Source organism: Zootoca vivipara, chromosome 2 (genome assembly GCF_965207765.1).
Source record: "Zootoca vivipara chromosome 2, rZooViv2.hap1.1, whole genome shotgun sequence".
Lineage (NCBI taxonomy): Eukaryota > Metazoa > Chordata > Lepidosauria > Squamata > Lacertidae > Zootoca > Zootoca vivipara.
Window position 1 is genome coordinate 85,705,250 of NC_142584.1, and position 24,640 is coordinate 85,729,889.

Sequence of the window (24,640 nt, forward strand, 5' to 3'; positions counted from 1 at the left end):
GGGAAAACTTACAAGTAATGCTAGATGGAAGAGATAGTCATCTTCTTCTTCTCTGGTGATGACTTGTAGCCAAGTAAGATTGTCTTACATAAACACGGTTTTAACAGTGAGTCGGCGTAAGTGACAGTGGAGGCCAATTCTGGATCCACACATCCTTCCACAGTGAGGACATAGGTTTCTGGGCGGGAGTTGATCACAGTGAGGGTTTGCCAAACTTGCCTTCATCTTAGCATGTTTCTCCCTTTCATCCTGAGTTTGATGACACCTTTGGTAAAGGCTGTTCTCCAGTTGGAGCACTCACAGGCCAGTGTTTCCCAGTTGTTGGTGTTTATACTATATATTTTAAGATTTGCCTTGAGAGAGTCTTGAAACTTCTTTTGTTGACCACCAGCATTACGCTTTCCATTTTTAAGTTCAGAATAGAATAGTTTGCTTTTGTGGAATTTTTGCCAGAAAAAAAGTAAAACAAAGGTGGTGACATATATGAAATTAAACATATTAGAAGTGTGGAATCCCTGGCAAGCATTGAACTATAGCATCCCTACGTTCTTACAGATCCAGCTCACAATACAAATAAATGAGTTAACTGGGAATATTCAATTCATTTTGGTACTAATAGCTTTCTTTGTCCCTCTATCACTGGTCTGCAGACTGACCCTGTTGTTAAAGTGATGAGATAAGTTAACATTTTAGAGTAACATAAAGATGAATCTTTGCCAAAATATATTTCTGTTTCACCTTCTCTCTCAAAATTAAAAGACCTATCTCTTTACTGCCATAAATTATTTGCCTCTGTACCCATAACCTCACTTAAACTAAACATCCGTAGAACTACCCTTTTGCAATAGGCATTTTCTTTTGTACACCAATGTCCTAGGCTTCAGAGAAGGATGGGTCACAGGAGTGAATTACTTTGCTGACCCTCCTGGGATTTCTGCTGGTTCTTATCTAACCCAATTGTAAACGGAATCTTTCTTAGACTTTGTGCGGGGATAAGAAAAAAGAAATTAATGGTGTCCCTTTAGATCAAGATGCAATCCCTTGCCTTTATTTGGTAGACAACTTGCAAGCAAAGGAGCACAAGTTCAAAAGAAAACAAGAGTCATTGCTGTAATCTTTCTCTCTTTAAAAGATGTGGATTCTGTTGGGTCTGTGACTTTAGCGGTGAGGACCAAAGTCTGAGAGGAGCTTTCCTAAAGTGCAGGTAGTTACCGGTAGGAGAGGCTTCAAGATATTCCATGAATCAGTGGAAGATTAAATACAGATTAACCAGTTTAAATGCAGGCAATACCATTTTAAAAATTGCATACAAGGAAGGATGTGAACCAGCATGCCTTCTGCCATCATTACTGCTCTGTGATGGAAGTAGCTGGCTCTGGATAAAATTTGCATATTGTAGGTTCCTTAGCTATACCATAGCTGTCAACCCTCCCTTTTTTGCGGGAAACTCCCTTATTCCAAGCCACAGCTGTCAAGTTTCCCTTTTTTTGTTGGAAATTCGCTTATTCCAGTGCTGTTTCCCGCTGCTATCCTGGATTGTTGGATATACTGTAGACTGTCCCCGGGTGAGGCTGCTGATCCCTTATTTTCAAATCCGAAAGTTGACAGCTATGAGCTATACAGTGTTACCTTGGTCTAAGAACAGCTTAGTTTATGAACAACTTGAATTAAGAATGCTGCAAACCCGGAAGTAGGTGTTTTGGTTTGTGAACTTTGCCTGGGAAGCAGAACATGTTTTATTTCCTGTTGAGTGTGTTCCATTCGTAAACTGACTCCCCCACTGCTATGGGAAAGCACGCCTTGGTTTAAGAATGCTTTGGTTTAAGAATGGACTTCCGGAACGGATTAAGTTCGTAAACCAAGGTACCACTGTACAGGAGAGGCACCATCTTTTGAATCTGGCAATCTCTGTTCATTACTACTTCCAGTTTAGCTTTGGCAGAGATTGGGAACATAGGAAGCTGCTTTATACTGAGGCTGCCCAATGGTCCATCTAGCTGCATACTGCCTACTACCCTTTGGAGAGCTCCAGAGAGTCTATTCCAGCCTACCTGGAAATGCTGAGGACTGAACCTAGGACCTTCTGCCTGCAAAGCTATGGTCTCTTCCTTTCAGGATGGGCCCAGATAGACTGAACCTACCCACTACTTTCCCACGATAGGCCTGGACCAAAAGTCCAACTAGACTAGCACCCCATTTTCCACAGTGGCCAACCAGAAGCTTCTAGGCAGCCCATAAATAATGTCCCTCAGTTTGTTAAACCTCCTAGGAGGTTTAACATCACCCTCTTTCATAAATAATTTTTATTAGATTATTATACAAACAAAACAAACAAGGCATACAGTATATTTTCTGTCCCTTCAAATACCCCCCACCCACGAGTCCACCTCTGCCACCTGTGGCACCCGCTGGTGTTGAGAATCAAAGGGGTCCATTATAAGACTGGGTTTGACCTCCCCCCTCCTCCCTCCCCCTCGTCCCCCCCCTGCCACTGAGAGGACAAGGACGGAGGGGTTCTGGGGGCAGGTTTCCCCACAGCTGCTCCTTTAAACACAGTACCCATAAAAAATACAAACAAAAAAAAAGAGAAAAACAAACAAACAAAGATTTAAAAAAATTCCCCATTCTTATATTCATCACATTGTAATTATGACTTCCTCAGATCTCCTCTTCCTGGTTTTCCTGACTACTCTAATTAATTATGGCGTGTTTTCTAATCCAGTTCCAAATCTTATCCTTATAATACTAACTTAATCCTCCTCCTTCTTCATGCTGCCCCCCCCCCACAAGTCCCCTCCTGCCACAAGAGGAACCTGCGAGGCGCAGCACTTCAAAGGTTCCACTTTTGTGTCTGGGCTTCCCTCCACCCCCCCTCTCCTCCCCAGAGCACCCCCTGCCACCAGGTGCTTCTGAGCAAAGAGAGGGGGAAGGCGGCCCTCCATCCAAACACTTATCTGAACGCAGTCATATTAATACAAATCTAAAAATTGTTTCCTAAGCCATTCTTCTACCTCCCTCCAGAAAACTAAAGTTTAAAATCTATTCGCTCCCCCTTCTCCTCCCGATGTCCTTCCCCCCCCTTGAATCAGTAGTCCTTTATCCAGCCAAGATTTCAGAAACCGTTAATCAATCACCAAAATACTTTTTAACTAAAACATTTTTACCCCACACCCATTCTTTCCCATTTCCAGATCCAGGCCTCTGTCCCCCCCTCCCTCTGCCTTTCCTTTCCCTCGGTTACCCATGCCCAATTTTTAGCCCCTCCAAAAGCCCTCTTTTCTTCAGTCTTCAATTCATTTTGTTGTTCTTGACAGCTGTCACTTTCCTTTTCAAGTCCTTGTTGTTCTTCCTCCAAGTCACCTTTTTTATAATCCACCTCAGTTTTTGCAAAGTCCAATTCTTGTTCTTTACTTTCAGGTAGGCTTTTCACATTGTCCTCTATGTCCTGCTCTTGAATCAAAGTCTCTGAACATGTTAAACTGGAGTGTTGCAATGTCCTGTGAATGTCCTTCAAAATCTCTAAATAGTTCAGAACTGACTCTTGGAAGCTTGATGAATACATTGTTTTCATTCCTTCTAACCACAAACTGGCAGGAGATTAGGAGGTAGAGCACACTGGAAATTTCCATTCTCACACGCTTTCCTCCATCTTGGTTATTCCATCCATTGTCTTTAACTTTTCCACAAAAAATCGTCTCTTAGGTCCAAATGCTTATCTTTTAATAAAATCTTACAGCCAATAGAACTTTGAACAAATTTTTACAAATTTCCTTGTCTTTTAGCAATTTTGACAGCTTTGACAGCTGTCAAATGAAATCTTCCCTTTGTGCACTTACTGATCCTCGGGAGGTAGCGGCACCGGGATTTGTAAAGGGATACAAAGTCTTTGTTTCTTTCAGGTACTAGAGACAAAGTATCTTTTTCGGCTTTGGCATGTTTAATGCGCCTCTTATTCAGCCATTAGGAAGAGATCGACTCCCATTTTTAAATCTCTTCCGATATTCCAAAATTATTAAATTTAGAGTCCAACAAGTCCCCACGAAGATTTCACTTACTTTACGGATGTCTTTTAAATTCTTGGGAGAATCTGCCGCTGCCCGGTAGAAGACTCGGGGCTTCGCTCTGTGGAGGTTCCGATGTTGACCAAAATGGCTCCCGCGACTCCTACTCCGCTGACTCTCGGGGACTCTACTGGGTCCCCGGGCAGCAGAGGAATCGCAAAAACGGAGCCCGCCGGTCTCGGAGCCTTCGGGACGCTCGACCCGAAGTTCTTGTGGGGAATCCGCGCGCCCCGCGGAATTCCCCCCCCTCCGCGATGCCAGGGACTGCGGAGCTCGCAGTCCCTGCGTCTTCTTTCTCCGACGCGGCAGACCGGAAGTGACATCACCCTCTTTCAATGCTCCTCCCGATGGAAACATGCAGATGGGGACAGATATACCCCTGCTTTAAGTCATTTAAATACTGTATTCTCTTGTATATTATTTACTACAAAGCTCAATGAATAAGCTCTTTAGTGATGAAACGTCTGATTACCGGAATGACGTCTGAGCACTGAACCACTGGTATATCACAAGTGGACTCTTTATTACTGCGTTTGCAATTGTTCAAGATAAAATCTATTTTGGAAGGAGAAGAAATGAGCACTGAACCACTGATGTAATATATTACAAGTGAACTCTTTATTTACTGTGTTTGCAATTGTTTAAGATAAAACCTACTTTGGAAAGAAGCTACTTTTGGCAAGCAAATGATAGACAGAAGTACACTGCTTAAGAACTTGGAAGGTCCAAGTCCAATAGTGGCTGATATATGTACACTATCATGGTGGTTCAGACTGTAGCAGAGTGCTAATTTTAGGGGCAGGGGGTTTCAGAGTGTTGGGCAGGCCTGTCTAGAAAAGCTCGAGATGTATAACGCGATGTATAACGGGAGGTACAAGCTTCTGACTCCACCCAGGGGGAGGAATAGCAATGACGTTTCCCCATCCATCACCACCAACTAATCAGTACAGTATGTGCATCTGTTTCCTGCTTCTTGTGTTGATTGAATTCTCAAATTAAGAAATAATAATTAAGTGAGCAAGCCGTAGCTTGCATGTTCTAAAGCTCTTCCATTTCTCTAGAGACCTTGGCAGTTAATAAGCGATGTTTGCAGAGGTACATATATCTCATTGTAGGCTAGCTTTTTGTACCTCTTACCTTTGTAAATGGTGCCTTAAACCAGTCTGAAGCACTGATTGCAATATTGGAGGAATCAACTTGACTCACATTTGCTGAATTGTTATAGGATTCCTGTGCCCCCAAACATGAGAAACCTCTTAAGATTACTCATCTGTATTCATGAGATTTATGCAACATTTCCTTTTGAGTGGAAGGTCTTCTGATCTTTCTCCCTTTACTTGTGACACTGGGGTAGTTCTGGCTGGGTCAGGTGATGAACTTGATCTCATGTCTTGATATCCCTGACAATGACTTTGTCAACTGAGAGCAGCAAGCATTAAATCAGGCCTGCAGAACTTGAGACCCACCAAGCTGAACACAACACACCAGCTTTCCCTTTTGTGGTGTACAGGTGCTTAACAACCTCCATAGTTTGTATAGTCCCAGGTGTGGTGCCAAACGAGTTGATTAAGACACGCATAATACGGTAGGTCTGCAAGTTGCATATGCCTGCCATTTAAAAAGAGAGTCAGTGTCATTTTGTTTTTGTTTTTTTAAAACATAATTTTTATTGAATTTACAAATTACAAAAGATGGTACATACATATACACCTTTTCCACCTTCTTCCCACCCCCCTCCATGGGTCCTCCCCTGCCACAGAAGTATCCCACGCAGGTGAACAGTCAGAAGTGGTCCATTTTATGATTGGGTTTCTGTCCTCCTCCCCCTCCCCTGCCCCCGAAGCCCCCCCCTGCCACCAGGGAGCTCCAGTGAACCAGGGCAGTACGCAGGAGTTCATCCATCCAACCATCTATTGTCATACCAAAAAAAAAAGAAAATACAAAAAGAGAAAAAGAGAAAAAAGAGAAGAAAAAAAAAAGACAAAAAGGAAAAAAGACAAAAAAAAAATTCATCATAATTGTTAAATTCATAATTGTTAAACCATATTTTGTGGGCTTCCCCACCCTCCCCCCTTCCCCGGTTTTCCTCCCTTATTTATCATCTTCAACAGTTTCATAGTTCATATTTTATAACATACACCTTTATATCTTGTACCACTTTTAAACTAACTATTATCATTTTCGCCTATTGTCCAATCACTGAGAAATCAAACTCCCATTTTTTCTTCCCGTGCCTAATTTTTACCCCTCTATAGGCCTCCATATTTTCACCTTTTTCCAGAATCAATTCACTTTTTAAACCTATAATTATTCCCAAACTAACCTTACACCCCCCCGAGTACTGGCTCCACCCCACCAATCCAGCAAGTTCCATAGTCAGCAGTCCAGTTATAGTCCTATTAACCCATCCTTACAATCACAACTTCACTTTCCCTTCACCCCACCCCCTGTTTACAGTCTTTTGCCATCCAGGCCTCCATATCAGACCCCTGAGCTTCTTCTCTTCTCTGCTTAATTTTTCCTTCTTCCCTGTGGTCATTCTGGAGTTCCAGTAAGTCCAATCGTGCCCCCCTCGAAGGGGAGGCACTCCATCCAACTTTTTGTAGAGTAAAATCATCATTTTTTTCGTGATGGGCTTCATTTTGTGTTAAGTCATCACAGTCCTCATCATTGTCATTCTCACATTCGTCTTCTTCAGTTTCAAAAGCTTCATCTTCTAAGAAATCATATTCTGCCATCATCATCTGGAATTGTTGCTGTAACACTTGCCGTTGTGTCTCCTCTTGACATAGTTCTATTCTTGCTTCCCACATTAAGGTCAAAACAGTCCGCTGAAACTCAGGCGGGTACCTTTTTGTTGACATAGTTCAGTCCTGTCAAGGTCAAAACTTGTCACATGGGGTGGAATATAATCGCAGTCTATTTTCTCGACTCCATTTTAACAAGCTGGCTGCATTCTTAAAAATAAAGTTCGAACTCACATTTCAAAAGTATATAAACCAAAAAAGAATTTCCAAAAAGTCCAGAGATAAAGATAGAAATAGAATTTAACTATAGATCCTGATCAACTCACTGGATTGTCTGGGCTGCCGGCTCCCGAGGAACAGAAAGGTCTTTCTTAGTCTTAACTTCTTTCTGCAGGGCAATCACAACCACAGTCTCTCTCCCCTTTTACCCTGCATTTAGGGGAGATTCTCTTTGATGCCTTTGAGGAATCCTTTTAAGTTGAAATCTTCTGTTTACGGCTTCGGGTTTCTGTTTACTGTCTCTTATGTTACCGTAGGGGGGGGTGACTTCCTCTTTTCCCCTCTCTCCCAGGTCCAAATTGTTGCCTTAATTTACATTCCAAAGAATCCAAATTACTCACAGTCTATTCATTTGCTGAATGTTCTTTGAAGAATTGGCCACCTCCACTTCCCAGACTCGCAGCTTCGCACTCTCAGAGCAGCAATGTCAGCCTGTCCGCCGCGGTTCACCTCCTCGCTCTCGGGGGCTTAAACAAAGCCGATCCGGGGAGGAGAGAGCCCGCTTTTGGCGCCGCCAGGCAAAATCTGTCCCCAAAAAGCTCGATTTGGGGCTTTTAAGGAGGTTTCGCTTCGCTGGAACGATTCCCTCCACCTCTGAAGCGCCGAGGTCCGCTCCGCTGTGCGGACCCCCGTCTGAGCAAGATGGCGTGGTCAACCGGAAGCCCGAGAGTCAGTGTCATTTTGTGGTGAGAGTGTTAGACTCTCAGGGTTCAAATCTCCATGAAACTCATTGAGTAAAGTTGTGTTAGTCACCTACTCTCAGCCTAAGCTACCATATGGGGTTTCTGAGATGAAAAAGCAGGGAACTGTATGCCACCCTGATTTCATTGGGGGAAGGGTGGGATAAACAGGGCCTCTTCTGCAGTGGCTCCCTATTTGTGGAATGCTCTCCCCAGGCATGCTTGCCTGGTGTCTTCATTACATATCTTCAGACGCCAAGTGAAAACAGTCTTATTCTCCAAGGCCTTTGGTTAATAAACAATATATGACTTTTTAAATGGGGGGTATATTTGTTTGTTTGTTATACACAAAAGGCAGTGTATTATTTTTTTTAAAAAAAAACTGTAAACTACCTTGGCTGAAGGGCAGTATATAAATTCAATAAACAAAATAAAAATGTAGTAAATAATAATTGCAACTAGTAATAGGGAAATGGAACTTGCCATGAAGAAGTAATCAGGAGTCGTTAAATCCAATTTATTTCATAAAATGGTTTTGGCATGTATTATACATACACAGTCTAAAATAGCTTAATGCTGTTTTTTGTGGGGGTTTTTGGTAAATCATGCATTAGCCCTCAGAAACTTTACTTTCCTCCTCCGGACATGTGTGTATATATGGGCCTCAAAGCAATGGAGTGAGTAATTGGTTAACCAGATGGAATTCACAACTGACACCAGATGAGTAGACATTTGCAACATTGGCTTAAGATAAAAAAAGAGAAGAAATTCAAACTTTCGGACTTCCGGTCTATCGCGCTGTTGTGAGGACGCAGAAGCCCCGAGCTGCGGGGCTTCTGGCATTCGCGGAGGGGGGGAATACCGCGGGGGCACGCGGATCCCCATAGAACCCCGGGTTGAGCTTCCCGGGGGCCAAATTTGCCCTGCAGAGCTCCTGACGCGACTCCTCCGCTGCCCGGGGAGCCCAGCAGAGTCCCCGAGAGTCAGCGGAGTCGCAGTCGCGGGAGCCATTTTGGGCACCAGCATTACCTCCAGAAGCGACGTCCCGAGTCTTCACACAGAGAGCGGTGGATTCCTTCCGTAAAAAGCAACGATCAGGAAAAAACAAAACTCAGCGTGAGTAAAAAAGCTTGATTGGCAATATTTTTTTAAAAAAAATTGGACACGGTGGGTGACTATAAAAACGGAAGTCGGTCTCCCACTTTGATTGTTATGTGAAGCAGTAACCTGATCCCCAGCAGGGGAAGAGAGAGGAAGTAATTAATTTACCAAGAATCAGACTCTTAAAACCCTCCAGGAGACTGGAACTAGGTCCCTGGAGAGATCAGTGAATGGATCGATATTCTGTTATTATTAAGAAGAGACCATGTTATTGATATTTGGATTTATGAAATAGCCAGGACTGGACTTAAAATGGACTCCATCTGGGAATTTGACACCTGTCACATCCGGTTTTATTATCTGCTGCTTTCCCACGGGACTTGAGAGCAAGGACGATGGCAGTCTCAACATCAGTACAGGACTTACAGTACCAAAAGATTTATTTGGAACTTTTATACATCAAGGGACAGCTGGTCAAGAACAATGAACAAGTGCGACAAATTAACAACAGAATTGAGGACACGAAGGGAGATATGGACAAGGATTCTGGAAGAGAATTGACCTGCGCAGACAACACGGAGGAAGAAATAAAAATGATAGACATTAATGATAATTTAGAAGAATTTCAAAATTGCAAAGAAGAGAGGGAAGAAGACTGTCAAAAAGCCCCACAAGTGGGAGATGTGGGACAAGTTTTGGACTTAAAAAAAGAACTCTCCAACGGAGAACCAGGGGGGGGGGTCTCTGCACACCCAGTGAGAGAGGGTGTGCAGGGAAGGCTCTGGGTTGAGGGGAAGGAAGAAGGGGGTGTTGGGAAACAGCAAGGAAAGTGTGGAGACAGCAGAGTGGGAGTGGGATAAAATGTTTAATCATGTAAATTTAGGCTGGTCTGATTGGAAATGTCCGACACTGGTATGAAATATGGAATTTGCTGAGGTATCTAGGGAATCTGGGTCCAGGGGAAGGGGGGGGGAGAATGAAGTATTAAAATGCAGTTTCATTGTTGGTAAAAATTCTAAGTTGGGGAGATATATTAGAATATGAGTATTTAAAAATTGAGTTTATAGATATAATTAAATGGTGATAATGAATGAGGAAATGTTAATTAATTAAAAATTATCTGGTATAAGGTGAAAACTGCTCTACGAGGAAGTAAATTAGGGAATCAAAGAGGGGGGGAACCGGGGAAGTCTCAATGTTATGAGAATGATATAAGATTATTAGATTGATTTTTTTTCTTTTTCTTTTTATTGCTGTTATATTTTCCTTTTTTCCTTTTGGGGGGGGTAGGGGGATCTTTTTCTTTTTCTTCTTTTTCTTTTTTTGTATGCTGAATTTGTATTTTGTGTTATTTTTTTAATGTGTAAAATGAATAAATATCATTTAAAAAAGAAAAGAAATTCAAACTTTCTATTAAAAATGTGCATAAGGGGTGGTGCAGAATACCTACATGTGTTTATTGACACAAACTTCTTTCATTTCTCCTGCCAGCCCCACTTTCGAAGATCCAAAGAGGGTCTCTGTCCCTGCCTTGGAAAGGTTTGTGTTTTTAAATGGTGGGATTTGGGGCTATGATAATAAAAATCAAGCCCAGCATCAGCACCTGGCATGGTGGGTCAAATGCTGGGGTGATTGATGCTGGGATTATTTTATTGTTAATCATTTTGTCAAGTTGCAAGGGTTCAGCACTCAGAGGAGAAGGGCAGGCCTGGCACAGCTGCGATGACTGCCATCCGCCACCCTCGGTGCCACTGGGTCCCAGCAAAGCTACGCTGGCTGTGAAGCTATACAGAGAGCCAGAGGCATTTTGGGGAAAGAGGATGGTGGCCACTACATGCTGCACCTGGCACCTAAAAGCAAGTTATGCCAGCACTGCTGCCTCCCCAAAGGCACCCCCTTGCAAGACTGGCACACCTTTTCTTGTTTTTAAAAACCTGGTACTAAGAGAAAGACTGGGCTGGGAGGCTACAGCAGCCTCTTCCTGTTACTGGCCATCCCTAGTATCCAGTAAAATCACAACTTTGGCTCAAATAATCATTGATCTGACGGCTTCCATTTTCCTTCTTGGTCCTTTCTTTGCTGCTTTCCCACATAGAAACAAGATAAAGCTGCAATAACCACAGAACAGAGCTAGTGTTAGTATACCATTAACCCCCCTCAAATGTATTTACGTTACTTTTGTCACTCTTTGGAAGCACCCAGGGTGATCATCTGACTAACTGATTTCCTGCCATCGTATCTCAGTGCCCAGTTTTTATCCAACTTATGGTGAATTCACATTTTGAGCAAGTAAGCCAATGGCTAACTTGCTCAGAGTTCCTGTTGTTGAGTGATAGGCTGATATGATAGGGGGTAATAATCCATGATGGCTTCCTGAATCAGGAAGTGGGAAACTATCACTATGTGAATGTCATAACTTGTGAGCTAATCCCTTGTTAATTGCTCACTGTCAGAGAGATTTTTAAGTTTGTAGATTCTCATAGCTCTATATGATGATTATTGGCTGGGGTTTTTTTGGGGGGGGGCAGTTATACCAACCCAGGATACGCTTATAAACAAACTGCCAACAAGGATGTCAAGTTAATGGGCTCATTTCCTCGACTAAACTGTACCTGGCTGCTTTGGCAGCTTTACAGTTTATAGTTAGGACACATCTTAAATTCTCAGCTTGTCAGGATCATGCTAATTTCGTTTAGGCTATGCTAATTCCACCCCTGTAGCCATTCCACTTTACCTGGTAAAGGGTGAGGCTGGATGAGATTCTGCAGAAGAGTAATCCTCAATGACAGAATGGGAGTGAGAGTATGAAGTCTTTCCCGTGTCTTTTTCCTGTGATGCAGTAACCGTTTTACGCTGGGGCATGTCTGCAAAACACTAGAGGCAATTAAAGCATCATTTGAAGGTACAAAAGGATTGAATGAGAGACCACGTAGTGTGGCAGCTGCCATGTTGCACTTAGACCGAGGAGACCCACATTCAAGTCCCCGATCAGGCATGAAGTTTAGTTGGGCCTGTCACTGTCTCTCTACAGGCTTTGGAATCTACCTTAAAAAAACAACAAGAAGAATCTAAAGCTCTACCTGTCCCATCTTAGTATAATCTGCTTTGCATTGTTTTTCCTAGTTAAAACTCGGGGTGGGGGTGGGGGTTTAGAACATTAGGCCTATGTGCCACCCTGTGCTCATTGGAGGCAACCAAAATTAAAACGTAGCACATAAACAGTGGCAGATCTTGGGGTCTCAAATTTCAGCGGTGGCCTGTTCGACACCAAAATTCAGCGTTCTTCTCCCTCTCGTACTCTATTCCAAAGCATAGTTGTGGCTTCCCCAGCAGTGCCCTTGAGGCACACGGTGCGACTGAACACAGTCACGCTACTCTAAATCTGCCTCTGACATAAATAAAATTGATGCAGAGAGTCTAAAAGGCCACTTCCCATTACTAGGACATGTGTTTGGTGCTGAATGTACCCACCTGGGTATGTTTAAAAACTAGAGGATGCTGGATCTGGCCTGATATGCAAAGCAATTATGATGCTCTAAACCAGAAATGGGAATCTTGCAGCCTCCCAAAAGCTGTTGGACTCCAGCTCCCTTCAGCCACAACTAATATGGCCAACGGTCAGGCCTGAAGAGATCTTTGGTTGAAAAATATCTGGAGGCAGGTTTCCTGTGCTTCCTTTGGAGGAAGCAAGCTTAATATCAAAGCACATTTTCTGTATATACGGTATGAGGGCTCACATTCAGTCCCTGACATTTCCAGTTAAAAGATCTCAGCCTGAGAAACGCTGCCTGTGATCTTGTATACTTGCCACCAGAACTGATGTTGGTGGTTTAAATAAACCTTAGAGTTTGATTCAGCATAGGTTAGCTCATTACATTCTCTTACATCTGCCAAGGTTGTGGGTTAAACCACAGAGCCTAGGGCTTGCCGATCAGAAGTTCGGCGGTTCGAATCCCCACAATGGGGTGAGCTCCCGTTGCTCAGTCCCAGCTCCTGCTAACCTAGCAGTTTGAAAGCACGTCCAAGTGCAAGTAGTTAAATAAGTACCGCTCCAGTGGGAAGGTGTGACGACCGGTGTCCCACTCTCTCTTACTATCACTGCGCCACAGGAATCCAGAGGGGAAAACACCCACCCTCTTCTCCTGCCGCCTCAAAAATAAACCCCTTTTACTAATGGGTTTCTTAGTAAGGAGAGCCTTCCAGCTTGCGTGACCTGGTACCTTAAGAAACTCTAGGCTGTCCGATGGAATAACCTCTTGCCTACAGTAAAGGGTCTCCCTCAGTTTGATTCCCCCACTGTAAAAGTTTGCCCTATGCACTCTGGCAACTTCTTGGCACCTCAGGTTACCCTTCTAAGCCTCCTCCGTGTAACTTCAGGACACAAACTGCCACCTCCCTGCCTGAGGTGAGTTTTGCCCTCTCTTGAGCCACCACGGCTGTGAGTCCTGGTACCTCGCTGGAAAAATGAAGACGGACCTCTCTTTTTTTGGCAAAACAGAGATGAAGTTTTATTGTGCTAGAAGCATAAGTGTTTCTTTAACGTTTCATGTATTTATTTGCCTTGTTCCAGTTGTACAAGAAAGAAAACTCAGTCAAACATTTAACTTTAAGTTTCCCTAGCCTCTTCACTTTCTTCATACAAGCCACCACACCCTTCTCCCTCCTAACTGACCAAACCGACACTCCCTCCTTTTAAACTGGGCACAGTCCCGCCCCCATCAGAATTCTCTGTCAGTCAGGCTGGAGGTGGGTTAACTCTTTGCCAGCCGGGTAGGAATAAATATTTTAAAAGTGCTTCAATTTGTCACATAAGGTAAACGGCATTTCTGTTCGCTGCTCTGGTTTGCCAGAAGCGGCTTAGTCATGCTGGCCACATGACCCGGAAGCTGTACGCCGGCTCCCTCGGCCAGTAAAGCAAGATGAGCGCCGCAACCCCAGAGTCATCCGCGACTGGACCTAATGGTCAGTCCTTTACCTTTACCTTTAAGTCCCATTGATTGCCGAGTAGACATGGTTAGGATGTGAGATATTCTAGAATAAGAGCATAGGAGCCACAGGTTAATGTATGGGACTGAGCCTAAATCTGCAGAATCTCTTCTGAATTGGATGTCTTACTAGAATTATTTAAAGACTTATATACCACATCCTAGCAAAAACCGTATTATGCATCCTTAATAAATCATGCAAATTAAATTTACACATATATACTTTGCATAATGTATTCTGCTTTCAAGACAGGTTTTCTTTTATTTTCTTTACAAGACGGCTGTCAGAGTGCAAACAGGAAAGAATAATATGAAGACTATAGAGTAGAGCAGTGGGGGTGGGGAAACTGCAGAATAGTGCAGCTATGGGCTTCAGGGCATTATTTACTTGCTTGTTAACAGAAATCCAACCCACTAAGGTTCCATTGTTTTAACCTTCACCAATCATTGCTTGCACATTTCTGTTATTTCTCTTCCAGAAACTTACTTTTAAAAAGATCAGTTTGATTGGTTGTAGTCAGCTAGTCCAACTCAGAGTAGACCCACTGAAATTTTTGAACCTATAATGTTTCATCTGTATGGTGTGAATGAGACCTTAGTCGTGTCCATTAACTTCAATGTGTCTACTCTTGAGCAGGACTAGTATTGCATACCACCCAATATTCTCAACATGCCAAATTATGTACTATATTCCATACCTGAATGAAGTGTTGGCAGACATGATAAATATGCAGGATTGTGGTTTGTTATGCTGCTGCGACAAGTTATACACTGGGTCTGCCGTATTAATGCTCTTTTATCAGTTTCTTACAATTAACACAGCTGCATTAGAACAGAACCTTTGCATAGGGTTGCCAGACTCAATAGAGGACAGGAACTTCTGTGCCTTTAATTGCCCTGCTCTCTTTTGAGTCTGGAAACCTTAAAGAGAAACCAGCAGACCCTTTGTTTAATTTCCAAGCAAAAGGGTCTGCTGGTTTCTCTTTAAGGTTTCCAGACTCAAAAGAGAGCAGGGCAATTAAAGGCACATAAGTCCTGTCCTCTATTGAGTCTGGCAACCCTACCTTTGCACAGTGATGGGATGATCACACAGTGAGGCACATGTGAATTCACCATAGTGGCATTCAGAACATGCTGCCAGATTGATATATTATATTGCCTTGAAATAGAAACCAGAGTTCACACGCTTGTCATGAATGTTGCAACATGACGTTTAACACCTAACACCACCTGTAAGATGATTAGGGTTCCCATTGTGTGTGGTTTTCAGTTGGCCTTACGATACAACTCACACTGCAAACGTCTCCCTTTCTTTTTCCCTATATATAGTTATTATAATGAGCCTGTGCCTCTGGAAGAGCCCGTTCGTGAGCAACAGAAAGAGACAGAGAAGTCAAAACGTGGAAAGAAAAAATCAAAGAAATAGCATACTGAGACTGGAAAGATTTTTTGTTGTTGATGACATTGTGTATATAGATATATAGATATATAGTATCACACACACTTCATGTATCCATATAGATGCAGCTAACTATATTTTATACATTATGAAGAAAGAGCCCACAATGAAAGAGCCTTGATTTCTTTCATTCCATGAGAAAGTTGCCTTTCTAAAACATATGGAAATCACTTCTCCAAAGAGGCAGTGAGAGTTCTAGTAGTAATTATTTGCATCAAATGTCTGGTTTCCCGGTGTACCAAAGTCCCAATGCTTTAAAATGGAAGCAAAGTCAGAGTGGTATCATCAAAATTTGGAATATATAAGACAAAAGGGCAAGAGAGCAGGTTCCTCAGGATGAGAAGGGAATGGAGAAGATGAGCCAAAACCAGGAAAGTGAGATATCAACTTTAATGTTAGCTAGAAGTGCATTTACGTTCTTAGTTTTCCATTTACATGTGAGGAAGAAGGAACTACAATAGCGTGGACTTGGCCCAGCTGAAATTTAGGGTCTGGTATTCATTTTCACAAGAAGATATCAGTGTTAGCATCCTCCCTCACATGCTATTCTTCTATTTGCCATGATGGTCCCTCTCCTCCCCCAAAAGCATTCAGACATGATCTCCCCTCCACCACCTTCCCTGTCACAGCCTAAAATGTTACAATTTAGGGGAAAATATCACTCAATTCTTCTCTGAATGTTCCACATGCATGTGGCTCTCGGATGGCAAATGAGAATAAGCTGTGCCAATTTCACATTAGACAAAGCTCAGGTGAGCCAACACTGCTTCATTCAAGAAACTGCAGAAGGATTCCTGTGGAAACACAACAGCATGGAGTAGAATTGTCATATGTCTGTAAACTTCTTAGTTGCCTATAACCTCTTTCCTGCTTTATATTAAAAGTAACATGTTTATCAAGTGGGTGGAAGCATCTTTGGGAGGCTGGTGCTTCTGAAAACTCTTGAGAGTCAGAGTGAGACTAGGTCAGGTGCCTTTCAGCCTGGAGCTGCAACCATAGAATCATAGAATTGTAGAGTTGGAAGGGACCCAAAACGGTCATCTAGTCCAGCCCCAGAAATGCATTAGTCATACCTGAAGAATCCCTGAAAGATGGCCACCCAGCCTCTGTTTAAAAACCTCCAATGAAGGAGCGACCACCACCTTCTGATGCAGTCTGTTCCTCTGTCAAACAGCTCCTACCACCAGAAAGTTCTTCCTAATCTTGGAATCGTATTGGCTACGCCAGACCTCCAATAACTGGTGGTAGTTCTCCAAACTGAGTGAATGAGCAGTAAAATGGCAAATGCAATTCAATGAAAACAAGTGTAAAGTGATGCATCACATTCATGGGGTCTGCACTAGAGGGAATGGACCAGGAGTGAGGCCTTGGGGTTATAGTAGATCGCTCAATGAAGATGCTGATGCAGTATGTGGCTGCCATGAAAAAGTCACATTACAGGCTAGGGGTCTTTAGGAAAGGAACTGAAAATAGTACTGTGTACAGTTCTGATAACCTATGAAGAAAGGTTGCAGTGTTTGAGACTTTTTAGTTTAGAGGAAAGGTGAGTAAGAGGTGACATGATAGAAGTTTATTAAATTATGCATGGTGTGAAGAAAGTGGATAGAGAAAGGTTTTCTCCCTCAAACACTAGAACTCGTGGACATCCAATGAAGCTGAATGTTTGAAGATGTAGGACACTTAAAAGACTTATTCACCCAGTGCATAGTCAGACTATGGAACTTGTTCTCCCAGGAGGCAGTGATAGCCACCAACGTTGAGGGCTTTAAAAGAGGATTAGACAAATTTATGGAGGAGAGGGCTATCAAAGGCTATGTCAGGGACTGGGCAGAGGAGGAATGGTGGAGCCTGCTCCCCAGCCTGACCCAGAGAAGAAGACAGTTCAGAGCTACAATAGGGGGTTGAGGGAGATCACAGCTCAGAGGCAGATGAGAGGAAAAGTTGGGAAACAATGGGAGAGAAGGCAAAGGCGGAGCTGGAGCAGCTGGCTGAAACTAGAAGGCATTCCAGACACAAACACACCCCAGAACCTGGCGAGCCTTAAAAGTAGGAGAGTAAAGGGCTCAGAAGCAAAGGGCCCTCAGTGCCACTCATAGAATAGATGACAAATGAGGAAGTGGGAGAGAATGGGGGTGGGTGGAGATTTACTCGGGCAACGCCATTATTCCAAGAGGCTGCATTCCCAAGCCTCTCTCTGTAAATATTGAATAAAAGCAGGTGTAAGGACTTTTCCTTGTCTTATCCGTTCATGGCAACCTGCTGTAGGGGTTGGTTTCTCTGAGGCCTTAGTAGCTATGGTGACTTCAAAGTTGGAGGCAACAATGCTTCCAAATACTACGTAGTTGCTGGAAACCACGGGAGAGGAGAGTGCTCATGTTCTGCTTCCAGGTTTCCCAAAAGCATCTGGTTGGCCACTGTGAGAACAGGGTGTTGTATTAGATGGGCCCTTGGCCTGATCTAGCATGCTCTTCTTATGTAGGAAGTACATACACAGAATGCCAGCTATGACTATAAAACCTCTTCTGGGTTAAATGTACATACATGTACAAGTTCTTCTCTACACCCCGTCTCACGGCAAAAACACTACCACATGACACAAATAGCACCCCAGATGCTTTCACATAAGGCATATATAGGCTTATCCAAATCCTCAAAGAGAAGAAAGTGAAAGGTCAGCTTCTCAGCCTGTGGAGACATAATATACAGTGGTACCTCGGGTTACAGACACTTCAGGTTACAAACGCTTCAGGTTACAGACTCCGCTAACCCAGAAATAGTAGAACTTTGCTTCAGGATGAGAACAGAAATTGCGAGGCAGCAGGCCCGGCTCTAGGTGTAGTCCCGGTGACGCGGGGCGCCAGGGCACCGGGTCGGTGGGGGGGGGCACTCACGGCAAAGCTGTGCGGAAGCTGTGCTGCGTGCTGCGAGGGCGGGAGCGTCAGAGCGATCTTCGCGTCTCAGCGCCAGGGCGCCCAACCTGCTTGAGACAGCCCTGCGTGGCAGTGGCGTGGTGGCAGCGGGAGGCCCCATTAGCTAAAGTGGTACCTCAGGTTAAGAACAGTTTCAGGTTAAGAACGGACCTCCGGAATGAATTAAGTTGTTAACCAGAGGTACCACTGTATATGCTGGAGGTTGGTCTAAGAGTCAGCGCTAACGCATTAGGAAGACTGATCTGGTACCAAGTCAAAATGTTCTTTAAAGTATAGTAAGTCACAACCTCATATCAACAATTTTTTGATTTTTAGGACCACTGAAGTTCTAGATCTACCGGTGAACTTATTGAGGTAACCAGAAAGGAATGGAACGTCTTAAGACTCTTATATAATAATAATAATAATAATAATAATAATAATAATAATAATAATAATTTATTTATACCCCGCCCATCTGGCTGGGTTTCCCCAGCCACTCTGGGTAGCTTCCAACAGAAGAATAAAATAAATGATTAAAAATTAAAAGCCTCCCTAAACAGGGCTGCCTTCAGATGTCTTCTAAAAATCTGGTAGCTGTTTTTCTCTTTGACATCTGATGGGAGGGCGTTCCACAGTTCCACAGGGCGGGTGCCACTACCGAGAAGGCCTGCTGCCTGGTTCCCTGCAACTTGGCTTCTCGCAACGAGGGAACCGCCAGAAGACCCTTGGCACTGGACCTCAGTGTCCAAATGTTGCCATTCAGATCACCTAACAGAAAAGTTTAAATTTAGATTCCAAGGGAAAGGTATAAATTTCTTGCTCATCCTTTACCCTGAGGTCCCAGGTTAAAACAATAGAATATTGAACAATAGAAACAGAGGAAACTATTCCAATCATAAAACAAAACCAATCAAAATGGAACTGTATAAATTCCATATATATCTGTTGTGATCATTTTGATATGTATTCAGAAAGAAGGGTTGCAATTCTTTTAAAAGATTCGTTTATTCAAAAATTTAACAAAAATAATGGGAGGAAACAAATGAAACATAATATAGAGGAAAATAAATACAATATAAATAATACTAATAGTAACAAAAAAAATCACCAGCAATTCACATTATGGATACAAGAAGTTTAAGGGTGTATCCATCGGCACATGCCTTGTAAGTTACATTTATTGGTTAACACAAGCCCTCCAGTTATCCAGTAGGTATTCTCATGAAATTAAGTTGTAGCCAGGGCAGTGAGATCTTCAGACTGCTGTATAATAGACAGTGAGTGTTTATCCTTCCAGGCTCAAAGTCTTTTAGCCTGTGCTTTTTTCTAAAAAGATGTTTAGGGGTACTCTCATTTTGACTCAAGAAAACCACTATTTTCTAGTTTAAATCGGGAAAATTAAATACAGTAAATGGACAAAAGTACAAAGATTCACAAAATGTTTAGGGGTATGTGTACCCCTGCGTCCCCCCATAAAAAAGCACTGCTTTTAGCAACCATCAAGGCTCTCAAAGTCCACTTTGGTTGTAAGTACCCAAGAACATAAGATGAGTCTGCTGGATGAGGTCAATGACCTGTCTAGTCCAGCATCCTATTGTCACAGTGGCCAAAGAGTTATCCTGCTGTTAATCCCCATACTACAGAAATATAATTTAAAAGTGGGTAAACGTGTGCAAATATTGAGGATTTCACCAATACAAAATTTATGCAGAAAACAACTCCATACTGGACAAGCCCACATCATATGCCAAGCTGCAGTCCTAAACTTGGTTACCTTGGAGCAAATGCCACTCAACTCTATGGGACTTACATAGGACTTATATAGGGTTTCATACTTTTATGCACATTTTTTTTAACCGTAGGCAGGTTATACAATCAAGATGATGGTTCTCACAATCAAAATGTCTGCAAAATCATCATACAGCAAAACTACATCTCAACCATAGTTCTAATATACTGCTTTTATATTTACATTTTTGTGATATGTATAGGATAATTTACTGAGGTTGTGAAACCAAGTTCTAATATCCCTCTGCCAAGGCTGGGAATTTGTGTGTGTTTTGTAGATTTTTTGTTTTTGGTTCATCACCTTTCAATAAAGTGGGCAAGTGTTGGATGTAATAGCTTTGTAACAAAGTGTCCCCCAGAGGCTGCAATAAATTAATATGGGTTTGAAAATTGCCATAGTCAAAGTGACATTTTATTAGGCTTGCTGCCTGTCTTTCCCGTGCAGACTCATTCCCATTATCTTGAAGACACTGCATGAATTTGACATAAATCATGTCATATGAATTCTGTACAAGAAGAACATTAGAAAGAAGACTAGATGGCGATGGTTTTATTGGATCATATGGGAATAAATGTTGTTCTTTTGCTCTCGTTTCCTTTCTCTTAAGAGCCTGTCACTATTGAATCCAAAAAATTATATGCAGCAAACTACAAAGACACACTTGGTTCCAGCCTAAGAACTGTCCTGCTGGATTAGACCAAGCTTCAGTCTAGACTGGCTCGCTGCCTATAACTGTGGCCATCTGGATGCTCCAGGGAAGCTTTTCATCAGCTGTGTCAATTTCTGTGTCTCCAAACCTCCCAAAATATAACCTAAAAACTGTGGGAATGGCTCTGGTTGAGAAAGATGAGTGCCTTACTTGTGCATTACATAACTCAGGAACAGACAGGGTCCCATCAATCTTTGCTATGTTCACATCAAATAGACCTTTGTATGTGTACATTTGTCCTGCTTGCAAGTTGCTTGTTTTCCAGATCAGTCTGAATGGCTTGTATTGGTTATCCATTATTAGGATGTTGGTGATTTACCACCTTTGGTGGGCTGGAAAGTGACCAGGCAATGTGCCTCAATCTCTCTCGCACAAACAATATTGCAAAAGATTCTAGGATGCACTCAAATGGGAAAGGGAGCTGTCCATGGTAGAAAGTATGTATGTGAAAGGGTAAAAGACTTTTGATGCTTCTGGCTGTCACCCCTTGAACTGTGTGGCCCTAGCCAATGCCTCACCTGCCTGTCTGGTTGAAATGCCCTGGCTAAGAAAGGCAATCAAAATCCCTGATTTTTAATTTTTTTAAAAAAACCTTCCTTTAAAACAGCTGAAACTGAACAGAAAGAGCTCTGGAAGCAGGAATCAAGAGGGAACCATTAAAAATGTCCACGTGCCAATGTGCTGGTGGGAAAACACATCATCCATGACCATGGCATGCTACATCACCTCTCCCAAACAGGGACACCTGCAATCTGTGCTACCTGGTAATCTGCTCCTTGTAAACGGGACCTAATTCCGGCAGGGAGAATGTAACTTACCACCTCAGCAGCTCAAATCCATCTGGTTCCCGTCCTGGCCATATGTTCTCTACAAAGAGAAGATTAATTTATCTTGAGAAATCTTTGGTGTATAACTAATTTTAGCTGCCACTTACGATAACAGGGCCAGAATCTCAAATGTGCTTACTAAGTCTCTGTAACAGAAATGTGTTGTGGAGGCCATTGGTTGAAAGTGCCAGCCAGCCATGCCTTCCTCCAAGAGACTCCATTCTACCCCTGCCCTGTCCAAATAATCAGCCAGCATTCCATACCCACTAAATATGTCTTTTGCGAAATGCTTGGGTTCAGATTGACTGAATAAACCCTCACTAAGCTGTTGTGGTGGGCTCCCCCTCCCTAGTGTTTCCCTCCCCCAAAAATATTTTTTGTACTTCCCTACACATTGGAATTGGTTCCGATACCTCCTTTTTTTGGGTGTGGACTGTGCTGCCTTGTCTACCCAAGGATGCACATTCTCAATGAATCAGTTCCCTATTCTTATAAAGGAGAGTGTACTAAAGTAATTGGGAGGTGTTGACGGTGTGGAAGTGAGGGTTTATTCAGTCAAACATGAACCCAAGCATTTCGCAAAAGACACAGGCACGATTTAGGCAGATGTTTCATATCCTCCTCCTGCATTTGTTTACTCACTGCCCTACAGTATTTCAGCAAGCCTACTCAGAGCTATAATTTAGTTATCGATTATATATTGATTATAACTAGCTGGCTGCCTATTAACTAACAAACCATTTTTAAGGTCCTGGTACTTACATATGCAGCTCTGGGCCAGTTTACCTGAAATGTTGTCTTCCCCTACATTGTCTGTAAGGGCATTAAGACCAACAAATGGAATCTGGTTAGTTTTGCCACTACCTGGTGATTATCATCAGCTTGTGGCAACACAGGAGCAGGCTTTTTTATATATATACTGGTGGAATACATTCCCTGCTGAAATATGAGAGGCCACATCAGTAATGGCATCACTTGAAGACAACCATTCCCCAGATCTACTGACTTTAAACTGCCTATTGTATTTAAATTCACAATTATCTGACATTTAACAAAGAACAAACTCGTGGTGAATTGGCTGCATGTATAACCAGTGTCTCCTGAAGAAGCGTAGTGTAGTAGGACCTGGGAGACCTGGGTTCAAAAACTCAGCCATAGCATTCAATGGGTGACCCTTGGCCAATCACCATCTCTTAGCCCACAAGGTTATTGGAGGGATAAAACACAGATGGGAAAAGCATCTATGACACCTTGAGCCCCTTGGACAAAAGGTGGGATACAGGTGGAGTAAATAAATAAAATAGTAGATGAATAAACAGGCAACATAAAGTATGAAGAGGAAACAAATGTTTGCAGGGATGGTGCATGTTGTGAACATGTTGTGAGCATGTGCATAACTGTGGCTCCCCATCTTGTCTCCAGCCTGTACCCCTGTGTGTTTACAGAAGCACACATCCAAATCATTCTTTATGGAGTTCTCAGTGGAAAACACCACACACAGACAATAGCAGAGGTACCTGTTGTGAACCTGTGCAAACCAGGTGTGGGGAACCTTTAGGCCTTCCAGCTATTACTGAACTACGACTCCCATCTGCTCCTTCAAACATGGTCAATGGTCAGGGGTGATGGGAGGTGTGGTTCAAGAACATTTGGAGTTCCAAAAGTTCCCCATGCCTGATGTAAACCATGGAAATGTGAAGTTTCACCGTTGGAATTAAAATCCCCACCCCCCAATTCCTGCTCCCTCAGGCAGAATTTTGAAGCAGGCAAATTCAGGTGTTACATTTCAAATGTTTTTCATTCTCAGAATGTCTCCATGAGTTTTGAATATATGTATCTTTGTTTCCCCCCCCCCCCATGCTGCAGTACATCTGGAACACATCTGTAATGCAAAGCCCTGCATGCAAACCCAATCAAAAATATGACGGGTCTAGCAGGACAAGAGGGCTTTGCGCTTTGGGGCATCTGTTGTGAACTTGTGCCTTGAAGACGTCAGACCAAAGCTTTTTATTTGTGCATGTTAAAAAGGAAAGGGAAAGCAAGTGTTGTGGTTCAAGGGCAATAATGCCCAAGTGATGGATGATTCATGTGAAGCTGGAGACATTAACCCAATAGAAAAAGATGTGGTGAACAATGACTCCTCATCTGTGTATGTAAAATGGTGCAACTACAAGGTAAGGAAAAAAGGTAAAAAGATTTACTGAATGCAATAAGATTGGACTGAGACCGGGGTGGGGGAATACAAAAACGCCATACAGATTTACTAGCTATAATAAGGCTGGAAAAAAATTAATAGTGGACAGTTAAAAAAAGATTCATTAATCACAAACACATGGTTCCTGTAGCAGCTGTGGAGGAAGCTATCTATTTGGATTTATAGATTAGAATGTCATCCCGAAAGGCAGCCAAGTTGCAGCTGCTGCCTCTGCCAGTGTATCGCTGCTCCTAGATGTCTCAGCCAGGAGCCAGACTGATCACAAAGGCTCAGGGCATGGCTGGCCCACACAGACATTGTAGGCAGGGATCCCACAGCCTACAGTATTTGTCTCACTTGTCATTTAGGGCCAGTTCCCATGGTCCCATTCATGGCAAATGCAACAAGGTCTGCAACCAACTGACTTGCGACCTTGCTGACTTGTGAAATATTGCCTTCTTGATGCTTGAGTCCTCCTCTCCATTGGAAACAAAGCTCAAGTGTTACTCTCTTTCCTTCCTATATGTAACACGAGTAAAGTGTTACCAGAATAATTGTCACATTAAAATCCTATTGTTTTTCTTTCTCAAGAGGGGGAAAAAACATTTCTGTTGGTTCTTCCAACCTGCCTAGTAATGAGGAGTTCCCAGTCTGTGGCAACTGAATCAATCAAGGATGCATTCATACTAGGTGTCTGATTGGAATCAAATATGGAGAGCTGCTTATCCACCACCATATTCCTGCTCCTATCTGCTTCGCAGCTACAGCTCTGATGGAGTTTGAATTTTGGATATGTAAAGTGAGAACGTTAAAAAGGTTTTTTTTTAAAAAAAAAAAAAAGGTAAAGGACCCTTGACTTTTAAGTGCAGTCGCGAACGACTCTGGGGTTGCGGCGCT

General features: G+C 42.8%; 1 protein-coding gene across 1 annotated transcript in view; it reads left to right on the top strand.

Moving 5' to 3' along the window:
• FAM194C (family with sequence similarity 194 member C) overlaps positions 1–16,212 on the top strand; it is a 49,279-nt gene extending 33,067 nt beyond the window's left edge. Inside the window, exons 14-15 of the mRNA XM_035106520.3 lie at positions 10,360–10,407; positions 15,183–16,212. Coding sequence (XP_034962411.1) covers positions 10,360–10,407; positions 15,183–15,279 — 145 coding nt within the window. The 3' untranslated portion in view covers positions 15,280–16,212. The remainder of the gene's footprint in view (positions 1–10,359; positions 10,408–15,182) is intronic.
• Positions 16,213–24,640: the final 8,428 nt, after the last annotated feature.